Source organism: Anabrus simplex, chromosome 3 (genome assembly GCF_040414725.1).
Source record: "Anabrus simplex isolate iqAnaSimp1 chromosome 3, ASM4041472v1, whole genome shotgun sequence".
Classification (NCBI taxonomy): domain Eukaryota; kingdom Metazoa; phylum Arthropoda; class Insecta; order Orthoptera; family Tettigoniidae; genus Anabrus; species Anabrus simplex.
In genome coordinates, this window is record NC_090267.1 from 132,075,500 (window position 1) to 132,088,765 (window position 13,266).

Consider the following 13,266-nt stretch of genomic DNA (forward strand, 5'->3'; position numbering starts at 1 on the left):
GGTTTGTTGGATGAGGTCGTGATTAGCAGTGCATCATAGCCATGCATCATGTGTGCCAGTTATGTCCCTGAGAATTAGTACAAGAAGGAAGGTGATATGAAATATAGACTGAGAGCATCTATTACATTGAAATATGTATGCTCACTGTTCATATGTAGTGATGTTTTAAGTATACCGTGTCAAATAATATGGTAGCTTAGGAGCAGATTTACAACTTTGTTCATGGGATTATCGTTCTGTGATATTAGAGCCTGTGTTGACAGATTGTGCCCAAATTGGTGTGAATATGGGATAGGTAGATGAAGGAGGGATGAACTCATCAACATGAAGATTTCCAATTGTCTGATCACACCATGGTACAAAAACGACCATGGATCCTACAGACACATCATGAACGCTGGCTTAAAAATCCAGGTATTTTGTACAGCAACTGGAGTCCACAAACACATGTTCAAAATCATCTACAGCATTGGGATATTATTTCAAGGCACCTATTGCTTTAACTACCTGTGATGATACACCAGTGGCATCAATGGCTGTAATTCAATCAGTCACCACTGATCTACATTTAGGGCAGTCGCCCAGGTGGCAGATTCCCTGTCTGTTGTTTACCTAGTCTATTCGTAAATAATTGCAAAGAATTTGGAAATTTATTGAACATCTCACTTGGTAAATTATTCCAATCCGTGACTTCTCTTCCTATAAAGAAATATTTGCCCCAATTTTTCCTCTTAAATTCCATCTTTATCTTCATATTGTGATCTTTCCTACTTTTAAAAACACCACTCAAACATATTCGTCAACTAATGACATTCCACGCCATCTCTTCACTGACAGCACAGAACATACCACTTATAATCTTAAAATATTCAAATTTATTTTAAAGAATTGTTCCACCTATTCAATACATTACATTCATTTGAACATTATGACTTATACATTATACATCATAATCTTATTGGGACATGTTTTGCCTTGTATTATGGGCATCATCAGCCTGTACCTCATCCTCAAAATCATAAATTATTGGGATTCCGATTGTCTATTACTAAGCTTCCTTATTATATTAAACATGAGCAATATAGTTAAAATGTGCATCTCTGTTTGTCAATCTTAAATCAATTACCGGTAGTGGAAAATTTGTACTATTTGATTATAAAATCACATTTAAAAATGGATGGTAAATGCTCAGTAGAAACACATTAAAACAATTCGTTAGATGGTAAGCCCTATTCTGGCTTCTAAGTCATTGTTCCTTAGTGAATATAATTCACAATTACACATCTTATACAATTAAAATGCCAATTAGGTGGCACATTAATAATCATTCACTGAATTGTGAATCTGGTTTAAAATATCTGATTGTTGTCTGTAGTAAATATTTAGATATCTTGATGTCTGAATACATGTTTAAACACGTGAAATCAACTAGAATAGCCTTGAAAATTTAACATAGTTTGTTTAAATTTGTGGTAATATGTTTGGCAAACTTATTGTATTCCTTGTTCATATTATTAATATTAATGTCGATGCCAGTATCATTTGTAAAAATTCAACACTGGCTTGGTGGGTAGTATTTGTAGGATTGATTATTGAAATGCTGGTAATGAAATCTTACCACGGTTGTAGACGTTGGTCTAATGGGAGACTTCTCGAGATTCTAAATTTGGTGGTGAAATCGTTGGTTCTAGATCCGAAATGAAAGATGTTAAAACGTCTCCTCGTGTCTCTCATGGCAAGTTTGAACTACTTGCAGTACCGGTGTTCTTGAACACACAAAGTGCGAGGACAGTGATATCCAGTTGAGCAGCTCGTCTCCTTTCTCCCAAGGCTTGTATCAATGTCATACGTTACGTACACATATTATGTGACCTTCTTAGACTGATTCTGATGGTTTGGTCAGCTTCTGCTTTGAACGCTAGCACTGTGCCACATCCAAGGAGCCATCTGGTGACGAATGAACGTACCATTTCCACTTCTGTTATAACGTCTAAATTTCAAAAGTCATTGTTTAAGAAGCCTTTTTCGTGGATAGTCGAGATTTTCTTCTTATGACACAGAGCACAGTTCTCTGTGAAACGTAAAGAATTTCACCTTATTTTCTTGACACAGCATAAGTCCAAATGCCTATACAGTATCATGTCTATAAGTACGGGCCATGAAAGCATCAATGGCAAAACCCATGAACTTTGAATCCAGAAGTTGACACTGTACCACTATTTTTTTTTTTTTTTTTGCTTTACGTCGCACCGACACAGATAGGTCTTATGGTGATGATGGGACAGGAAAGGGCTAGGAGTAGGAAGGAAGCGGCTGTGGCCTTAATTAAGGTGCAGCCCCAGCATTTGCCTGGTGTGAAAATGGGAAACCACAGAAAACCATTTTCAGGGCTGCCGACAGTGGGGTTCGAACCTACTATCTCCCGAATACTGGATACTGGCCGCACTTAAGCGACTGCAGCTATCCATCTCGGTAATACCACCACTAATCTACAGAGGAGCTGGTACCATATTGTTTTATACTAATGTGTAATGAAAGTAGAAAAACCTTAACTTTAGATGGAGTAAGCAGGGTTATTCTATACTATGTTCTAATAACTCACTAATTATTTCATATTCCTCATTGTGATATAAATTATCAAATAATTTTCTAGAAGATATTAATATTTGTGAATATTTTAATCATAAATTCTAACATTTGAAAATCAACTGAAGGAGAATGTACTGTACTATTCACAGTTGTGTGAAAACATATTGTATTTTCTCAAGCATTAAAAATATAACTGTCTTCTCTGTTGTTCTTAGCATGGAAGAGAAAGTAGATTGCTTCTCTGTGAGCTTCTTGCCTGTGAGAGCTGAAATTGAGCTCCATAATCGCCGATACTGGGACACACTTGTGAGTTCACTTCAGAGCTCTATCGTTCGAGATGTAAGCACCATCAACAAATTCACTACCGAGTCCATGGAAGTTCTCTCCCAGCAGCCGCAAACAGTGGAAGAGATTGGTGATGCCAACAAGAGACATGCTGAAATCATGAATTCTGCCCCTCAGGTTGGTTTAAGCTTAAACACAACAAAGTTTCTATGACCATGTTCTTCTTTTTCCATTTTTCCCACAGCTATGGAGTTGCAGGTGCGAACTGTGTCACACGTGTAGATTTGGCCCTGTTTTATGGCCGGTTGCCCTTCCTGACGCCAACACTATGCGAAGGGATTTAATTGCTGAGCCCTGAGCCAGAAGAAATGATGTAATGCAGTTAAAGTCCCTGACCCGGCTGGGAATCAAACCCGGGATTCCCTGAACTGGAGGCCTCAATGCTGATCATTCAGCCAAACAGTCAGGCTTCTATGACCATAGTATTTGTATAAGAATACAAATAATAGGATAAACACAGTGACAGTTCTCTATGGGAAAGGGAGGAACAGAATGAAGAGAGGACAAACATGAAAACACAACAGAACAGGACACAATCTCCACATCTTCTTATACTGCCATTTTCTCATAGATGAGCTGTCTTATCATCAATTACAGTTCCTTTACATCCATTTTTTCAGCTAACATTAAGCTTGTTTTCTGCTTCCCACTTTCATCAGAAGGGTGGACATCAGCATTCATTGAGGGGCCATCTTGACAAATCTTGTCTTGATATTGGTCATGTAAAAAAAAATTTAAAAAAAGGGGGGGAGTTGAATACAGGTTATGAAAGATGTGGAGATTGTCCTTGTCCTCCACATCAAGATCGAAGATCTGCCAAGATGATTCCTTAATGCAAACCTTTGCAGCTCAACTGCTCACCGGGCAGCTCCGAACAGCTAACCTGCATGTAGCCCAGTAACTGCCCTGAGTGAGATAGATTTGACAGAATAACTGATTAGCAGGGTCAGGCGAGTGTTCACCCCAAAGAGCAATGTGGAAAAGACTGTCTCGCCTAATATTCTCAACATAAACATGCATTTAAACATAAAGTGAACTTAAACTGCTTTTAAAAATAAACAAAAATTAAATATTTTAAACATTTAAACAAGGGTGATTGATTATTCATAAAAGAAACCTAAATTATTTTTGTCTCCTAAAATCAAAACAAAATACTGATATTTCCAAAATTATAAAAGTTAATTATTTATTCACAGAATATAATTAAAAAAATTGTTTTAGAATTTTAATCAAGAGAAATATACAAATGGAAATGATTTTATCTCAATTTCAAACGAAATTCAATGTTTGAAATTTAACACTAATATGTGTAAGTACAGTATTTTGATCTTTCTGAATTTAACACACTTTATTCATTTCTTTGAAATAGAAACTACCAGTTTAGATATGTTGGAATAAATGTTTTGCGCTGATTGGATGCGTAATACAGGGTGTTTCAAAAAGAATATACGTATTACAAAGTATTATTTTGTCCAAACTATCGATCGCTGCGCCTTGGCTCGGCTATTGGAGAAACAAATACATAGTCTAGTTTATATTAATAGCCGCTAGATGTCAGTTTTGTTCTGTTTTGCTTGGTAACTGTCATATATTTAAAATGGCTACTTCGCAGCAGAAATCATTTTGTGTTCTCGAGTCCATGATTACAGTGCAAAGACGTTTCAAATTGAGGTACCAAATTGATCCTCCGAATGGATGGAACATTCGGAGATGGTATCGACAGTTTGTAGATACAGGATGTAGATGCAAAGGAAAGAGTCCTGGCTGCCCTCATGTTCCTGAAGAAAATGTTGCACGAATTGAAACTGCTTTCCAACGTAGTCCTTCAAAATAAACTCGTCGTGCCAGTCGGGAGTTACAACTGCCTACAAAAACAATTAGGTTTGTTTTGAGACGTCGGTTGGTTATGAAGCCATACAAGTTACAGCTGTTAGAAGCTCTGCGTCCTGATGACAAACGCAAACTTGTGGCATTTTGTAACTTGATTTTTGATGCTATTGACAATGATAACACTTTTGCCCAATGCATCGTGTTCAGTGATGAAGTGACTTTCCATGTTAGTGGTCAGGTGAACAAACACAATGTTCGAATTTGGGGCCTACAGAACCTACATGCAGTCATTGAACATGTATGAGATTTGCCCAAAGTCAATGTGTTTTGTGTGATATCCCGATCATCTGTTTACGGCCCACTCTTCTTTGATGGAAACACGGTTAATGGTCAGCAGTATCTCGCTATGTTACAAAACTGGTTCTTTCTGAGGCTGCATGAAGACAACTTCTTTTTTCAACAAGTGCGTGAATATCTGAATGAAACTCTACCGAACCGTTGGATTGGTCGTCAAGGAGCTGGCGACTTAGCATGTCTCAGCTGGGCTCCACGGTCACTGGATTTGACACCCTGTGACTTCTTCCTGTGGGGTTTTATTAAAGACAACGTTTATATACCACCACTCCCAAAGAACCTGGAAGATTTGAAGAATCGGATCCGTACTGCCATAACATCAGTGACGAAGGACATGCTTGCCCGATTATGGGAGGAATTTGAGTATTGATGTGATATTGTTCATGTCGCTGATGGAGGACATACTGAACATCTGTAATCTGAACTTGAGGGGTTCGTAAATACAGTATGTGTGTAAAGTTTCATATTCGTATGCCTTACAGTTTAATAAATATATGCATTCGAAATACGTATATTCTTTTTGAAACACCCTGTACAGCTTCTAACACTGCATCTGACATGCATGATCTTCTTTTAGACTTATTAAAGTTCATTAGGTTTAGTTTAATTTTCAGTCTAGTATTACTCCTTTGTAAATGATACTCATTACATCAGAGCACAATCCCCAATTAATTTTAGCTGACTGAAAAGACGTGTATAATTTTCTTAGACTTTCCAGCTTTATGTTGTATATGACTATTGAATCTGAATCTGCCGTTGATCAATATCCCAAAATATTTCATTAAATGAGTCTGTGTTATTTTGTAATTATTGTGATATATGTTAAATCTATGGGTGTTTTGACTTTCTTCTAGACAGCAGCATTACTCATTTTATTACAGTTTTATTTATATTGAAAGATTGTCAATTTATTTCTTATGAAAATGGACTTACTCCATTCTTTCCATGGGGTCTTCATATGTCATTGACAAATGCAGATTCTGTGTTATATTTCAGTCCTAATTTCTTACATAGAAATATAATGTAAGTTTTTGTTTTAATTACAGATGCGACAGATGTTTGAAGAAGCTGAGAGAAAGAATAAGACTTTGGCTAGTTGGACAAAAGAAAGAGTGGAACAAATGACACAACTAGCCTCTGTGTGGGACAACTTCCAGACCATGCTGGATAATCATCAGTACATCATTAGCAAACAGGTATAGTGGTACAGAAGTTCTGTCTAATCATTGATCTTTCAGTTACACGTTTTATGACATACAGCTTCTAAATGATGCCATCGTCATCTGCTTTCCATAAACCACATGCTTCAACTCTCAGCTTCTGAGGTCATATTTTTGGGATGTATTGTGTAATGATGTCACAGAGATTAATGTTGAATTATTCTTACTAGCAGTCACACGAAGCATGTGATTTACTAGTTAAGATTACTGAGGTTGTGTTGGCCAGGTGGTATGTAAATACTGTATAGTAAATGTGAAGTACAAGCAGTGAATAATTACTGTGTTGGTGTGGTGAATGTACTTCATGGGAATTACTGGAAGTATTTAGGAGTTAATATAAGGAAAGTTCTTCATTGGGCTGATCACATAAATGGGATTGTAAAGGTTACAGATCTCTTCATATGGTTATGAGAGTATTCAGAGGTTGTAGGAAGGATGTAAAGGAGAAGGTCTTTTATTCTCTGGTAAGATCCCAATTAGAGTATGGTTCCAGCGTATGAGACCCACACCAGAATTACTTGATACAAGAACTGGAAAAGATCCAAAGAAAAGCAGCACAATTTGTTGTGGGTGATTTTCAACAAAGTAGTAGTGGTACAGAAATGTTGCAAACTTTGGGCTGGGAAGACTTGAGAGTAAGGAGAAGAGCTGTTTCACTAGGCATGCCATATCACCAACCTAAGAAAGAAGGACCACCAACCTGAAAAAAGAGGACATAGTCTACTGATGGAATCACTGCACCTTAATCACTTTTAATCACTTAATCACTTTACCACATGAGTGTGGTAGGTCTCAGGGATTTGGCCAAAGTCATAGATTTCCCAGGTTTTGGGATAAATGCCACTGTGTTATGTCTGTACCTCATTAGTATTCATCCTAGAGCTCTAAGTAAAATTAATATCCATACAAGCAGGTAACATTGACTAGATCTGCACAAAGTCGCCTACAGGCCACTGAAATGTTCCTTCGATCAAGTCTCCAAAAGACAAGGAGAGACAAAATAAGGAATGAAAGTATTTGGCAACAACTTGGATTGGACAGGAGCCTGTTGGAAACCTTAGAATTAAGCAGATTACGACGGTATGGACACATGAGAAGGATGGCTCCAATTAGGACCTTAAGAGCATACTATGAAAGGAATGTTGTTGGTAAGAGGCCCAGAGGAAGGCCTCATGATAGATGGGAAAAGCAAATTTTCAAAGACCTTGTGATGTAAATTGGCAGCAAAAGGTAGAACATCAGCTATGGATGGACAGGACGAACTGGAAGAGGCTCGTGAACACCTGCACCCGGCTGGCTGGAGCAGAAAATCGATGATGATGATGATGACAAGCAGCCCAAACCCTTTCTGGAAGCATGATAGGCATTATACCATCATCTCTTTGGGATTTATGAGGTTTAAATGAGAATACTGCCCATTTTAATTTTGCATGGTTAACAGTCTTCTTGACATCTATTTTTGTGGCATTGTTCATCTTTTACAGGTATAATCTGTTATTAAATTTTCTTTTTAAGATATTTTCTAAGTTTATAAATTCTGCATTAGTTTTGACAGACTTCAAAAAAATAGATTCAGTTGAAAAAAAATGGCTTCCACTATAAAAAAATCCTCTTCGCAGTTAATCAGTCTTCCCTGGTTGGGCTCTGATTAGGAAACTTCCACTATAAATCCTCTTCGCAGTTAATCAGTTTTCCCTGGTTGGGCTCTGATTAGGAAACTCCAGTTCAAGACTGTTCCAACCCCTAAGTGGTTCTTGTATGATTTCTGAGCCATGGATGTGTTCATGGAGTGAGACCTTCATGGTCTTTTCGTCTGTTTTGGTGTATTCTCCATTCTCTTATTGAAGTGAATTAATAGAGCTCTATTTTTAGAGAGATGGAGCCTGGCATATTCTGTAAGATCACGTGACTACATATGGACAATCATTGTAGGATGAAATTATCACATTCTGCAATTGACTTGTGGCATCCTTCAAAGACCTTAGTGTTATGCATGTTAAGAATGAATAGTAAAAGCCTATAGTGCATACCCATATTTGACAGGAGAGAAGACTCGTCCCCTCTTCGTGTTCCCTTGAGGCACTAAGTTGTGTACAGACTCCTTGAGTGTGTGATCACCCAGACCTTAGTCTGCCAGGATTACTTGATCTCTTATTAGCTGATGGTATTATTGTTAATCCCATTATTCATTATATGAATGTGAGTGAGTTGTTAACTCATTACGTGTTGAGGGTATGTTAACATGCCTGCAACAAACCTACCTGTTCCCTAGCATTGATGTGTTTCAGTGCCAGTGTAGGTAGAGGAAGTCACAGAAAGAACACCAGGATAAATTTGAAAGCACATGCTGTAAATAGGTCTTGCCCTCATTAATCTCACTGTTCATAGATCTGTTTGTTCTCAGCTGCTTACAATATTGTTTCTGAGGCTGGTGTATTTTAACACTTTCAAATACCATGGGAATGAGCTGGGATTGAACCTGGCATTTTAGGCTCATAGAGAGCGAATGCTCTATTGTCTGAACCACTTAGCTCGGTACCATTTCAAAGCTCTTACTTCATGCACTTTTAACATTTGTTACAGTTGTATATTTACTTTCTTTGTAGATAAACCTTTTGTCTCAGAAGTATCCCTGTGGGTGGGCACGGTAGAATAACACCCACGGTATTTCCTGCCTGTCGAAAAAGGCAACTATAATTGGCCCCAAGGGCTCTTATCTAGTGATACTTGGTTGGTGACCACTGGGCCCTTAGCTGAATCCTCGCATTGCTTCCACTTATGTGTGCCAGACTCCTTACTTTCATCTATTCTATCCAACCTCCCTTAGTCAACTCTTGTTCTTTTCTGACCCCGATGGTATTGTGTATGGAGGCCTAGGTTGTCTTTCATTTTCATGCCGTTGTGTTTCCTTTGTCTTTGGCCGATACCATCATTTTTCGAAGTGTTGGATCCCTTCCATTTTTTCTGCCTGATTAGTGTTAATAATGGTTCCCTGGTTGTACTTCCTCTTAAAACAATAATCACCACCACCACCACTGCCACCACCACCAACTGTCCTAGAAGTATGTGTGATTGATACAAAGGATAACTTAGCTTCAAAACCACATATAGGAATTCTACACTAGAATGAAAAATAAACTCATGGGATAAGGCAGAATTATATAATAAGGTGTAATTAGGTATATAAAACCCCTGTTGACAACAAACACTTCAACATACCATCATTCTAGCATTCAATACAAGAATCTCTGGCAGGTCTGCCAAGCTAACAATAGGAGTAGAGTGCAGTAAGGGACAGTATGGCAAATGTATCACAAATGCTGTTCTTATTCATTCATTATATTTAGGAAATTAAACAAATTCTCTTGAAAGACAAAGATTCTTAATAAAACCATAATTTTTGATAAAAGACAGCAATTTTGCATAATGAAAAAACATGGCATTATTTTGTGAGTACAATACTAAGAACCTTAATGTTAAACTAAACAGCTGAATTATATATTATCAATCAACAGTAAAAGTGAATTTTACAAATCTGCCATTTGTGACATTGTTGTCCTGTAACATTTTGATGAATTAGGATTGACTGCACATTTCTTCCAAGCTTATACTAAGTGGTTCTTTTATAAAGTAAAAACATTTTCTTAAATTCCATAAATACGGTAATGTTATAAGTGAACCTGCTCTTTCAATGAACTTTTTTTTTTAGAGCTGTAAAGAGGATCATGGAAAAATGTTATGCTAAGTTACCAGTTGTAAAATTTGTTTACAGGTGGAAGGAATCAAGAGCAATTTGATGATTCAAGTGGATAACCTATCCAGTGAAACAGAGAAGTTCCGTCTGCGCTGGGAGCAGTCTAAACCCCGAGAAACCAGCCTTCAGGATGGTGGAGCAGAAGTGCTTCACCGCAGCTTGGAAGTTCTGCGAGAGAAGCGGTTTGAATGGGAGACCCTCTTGGAAACACGTTCTAAATTAGAGTAAGTTTAGAATACTGTTTGAATTCAACTGTTACTGAATAATATTTTCCTGGACATCAACTTTCAATGTAAGAAGTAGATGGCTGTTTAGAATGTAGAATTTGGTGGTGTTTCCTATCACAGGATATGGAATCTGGCATGGATCAATGATATACCATAGAAGACTAAAGGAATTATGTTCAAGGCTTATTTAATACCTATTATAAACATATGATGCTGAGAACTGTTCTGAAACAAAGAAATGAAAATGAATATAGGCAACAGAAATGAAATCTTGGAGTTATTAGGAGATAAATTATTAAAGGAAAAAAATTAGCAAAAAAGTGGAAAGAAATGGACTAAGATGGTTTGGGCATATTAAACAGACATAGAGAGAATGTCAAAAGAAACTATTAAGTTACAAATGAAAGGAAAGAGCACCAAAGAAGATCCAGACTACAATGTGTTTTTGAATAGCATAAAGCATTGAAACTTTGATTGGAACATTGCGAGCGATGAGGAGTGGTGATAAGCTGGTGTAAAATAGGTAAAGCCATATTTAAACCAGCTAGGATGGATCTGGATGAAGAAAAATTATGACGACGACGACAACGACGACGATGATGTAGTATTGGTCTGTAACATTAGACCACCCAGAAGTCTTGAAGATGTAGATCAATAAGTGCAAGATGTGTTGTGTTGTGTGTAATTTGTTAATGTTCACTGTCTCTCTGTAATAATCTGCAAAGAGTGTGCAGGTATGTGTAGTAAGGTGTTGCATTTTTCTTTTATTGCTATCTATCCTAATAAATAGAAGTACAAGTGTAGAGATATATAAAGGCAGGCATAAAAATCAGAGTAGGCATGAAAATGAGCACTACCAGGCAACATAGAATTACTTAAAACTTGATACCAGAGACTTGTATCCCCAAGATCAGTATAAAAATCTACAATTCTCAAGCACCCCAAGGAGAGGTGAGTTGGGAAAGGGGTTCGAAATAGTGGCTCAGAAGCAAGACAGCATAAGTATGAAAATGTAAGCGTTCTTTTGACCTGCGGAAAATTTCTTTCCTAAGCAAGTTTTAAGTGAGTTTAAAAGTTTCCCAAAATATTTTAATACCAAACACTGGAAAATTGTTGAGGAAAATTTTTGAGGTATGAAAAAGGTAAGGATCATAAATGATCAGTCAAGGAAATTATTATAGTGAAATCATTGACTAGATGAGGATATCTACTACAAAGGCAAAGATAAAAACAGTAAAACATTGTTATTCTGGATTAATTGAGGGTCTTTGCTATCTAGATCATGAATGACAGAAGTACAATAACCCAGTTTTGAACAGAATGTCCCCAGCAAAGGACCATGAGGAAGGCCTAGAGACACTTGGGAAGAACAAATCTGGAGAGAGAATGTTTTGTTGACTCCAGATAATCAAGCTGTAGGTTTTAAACATTGCCTATGAGATACACATTGCCTGGAAGAATGGGCAATTTTCCTATTTGCCTATGAGATAGACAGTGACTGGATGAATAGGCGATTTTCTGATAGAATACTGGGACACTTGAGGTTTGTATTCTTGCTGATAGATTCCAGGGCAGTGGGCTTTTGTCATTCTACTAGAGCTATAACTTAGTATTGTATAATATTTGTGCTACATGTGTGATATGCTTGTGATCTGTTAATGGTTTTCCAAGTATTTTTTGCTGTACTGTAGCCGTATGAATTATAGAAGTGTAATAGATGCATCCTATTATTGTTTTTCCTTCAGTAATTAAAACTTAAATAATTTTTCATCATATTCCATGTATAAGTTAATTCTGATCTGCATGCTTATTTTGTAGTTTATTTATGTAATTTAGAGGTTGTTTTTTTTTCATGTAGGCCTACATCTGTACTAAAACACTAAGACTACGAACATCATCTACTTTTATGGCAGCAATGAATAGTGTGGTGTTACTGTCATTATTGTAGTAATTATTGTAGGGCTAATTCGTGTAATGTACATTTTGTTCACAATATCAGAATGTGAGTGAAGTTACAAAATAAAAAATAAAAATGGGACTGAGCAAGTGGCTGCGCGGTTTGGGTCACATAGCTGTTGGCTTGCTTTTAGGAGATAGTGGGTTTGAACCCTGCTGTCAGAAGCCCTGAAGATGTTTTTCTGTAGTTTCATATTTTCACACCAGACAAATGCCGGGACTGTCTCTTAATTAAGGCCACGATGGCTTCCTTCCCAGTAGCCCTTTCCTATCCCATCATTGCCAGAAGACATTTCTGTCTTGACGTAAAGCAAATAGAAAAATATTGGCGCATTGCTGTGTTCCAAGATGTACTTCAGACACTGCAAAGAAAGAAAATGTGACATTCCATCTGTTTCCTACCAATCCAAGTTTACAAGATAAGTGGAAAATTGCTGTTTCGAGGTAGGGTGAAAAATGAGGTTCTTTTGTAGCAAGCATTTTCTGGAATCCAATTTTAGTGTTAGCACCACAAAGAAGAGGCTTCTTTCAAATAAAATACCATCTGTGTTTAGTGGTAACCCCACTCATGAACAAAAATATGCCAAATGCAGAAGTGAGATTAAACTAAGTTATCCCATGGCACTACAGTCCTTGAAGGGCCTTGGCTTACCAAGCAACTGCTGCTCATCCTGAAGGCTTACAGATTACAAGATGTCGTGTGGTCAGCACGACAAGTCCTCTCGGCCGTTATTATTGGTTTTCTAGACCAGGGGTGCTATCTCACCGTCAGATAGCTCCTCAGTTCTAATCACGTAGGCTGAGTGGACCTCGAACCAGCCCTCAGTTCCAGGGGAAAATCCCTGACCTTGCCGGGAATCGAACCCGGGGCCTCCGGGTAGGAGGCAGGCACGCTACCCCTACACCATGGGGCCGGCTCAGAAGTAATCTAATTCCAGAAAGATACCAAACAATGACAGCATCACCCATGTAGAAACTCCTCAGTCTCCTA

At 37.6% G+C, this 13,266-nt stretch overlaps 1 protein-coding gene across 1 annotated transcript in view; it reads left to right on the top strand.

Annotated features, from left to right (window-relative positions):
- The window catches only part of btv (beethoven), a 594,436-nt gene that overhangs the window by 198,788 nt on the left and 382,382 nt on the right, over positions 1–13,266 (top strand). The window contains exons 19-21 of the mRNA XM_068226811.1: positions 2,805–3,051; positions 6,165–6,314; positions 10,111–10,316. Coding sequence (XP_068082912.1) covers positions 2,805–3,051; positions 6,165–6,314; positions 10,111–10,316 — 603 coding nt within the window. The remainder of the gene's footprint in view (positions 1–2,804; positions 3,052–6,164; positions 6,315–10,110; positions 10,317–13,266) is intronic.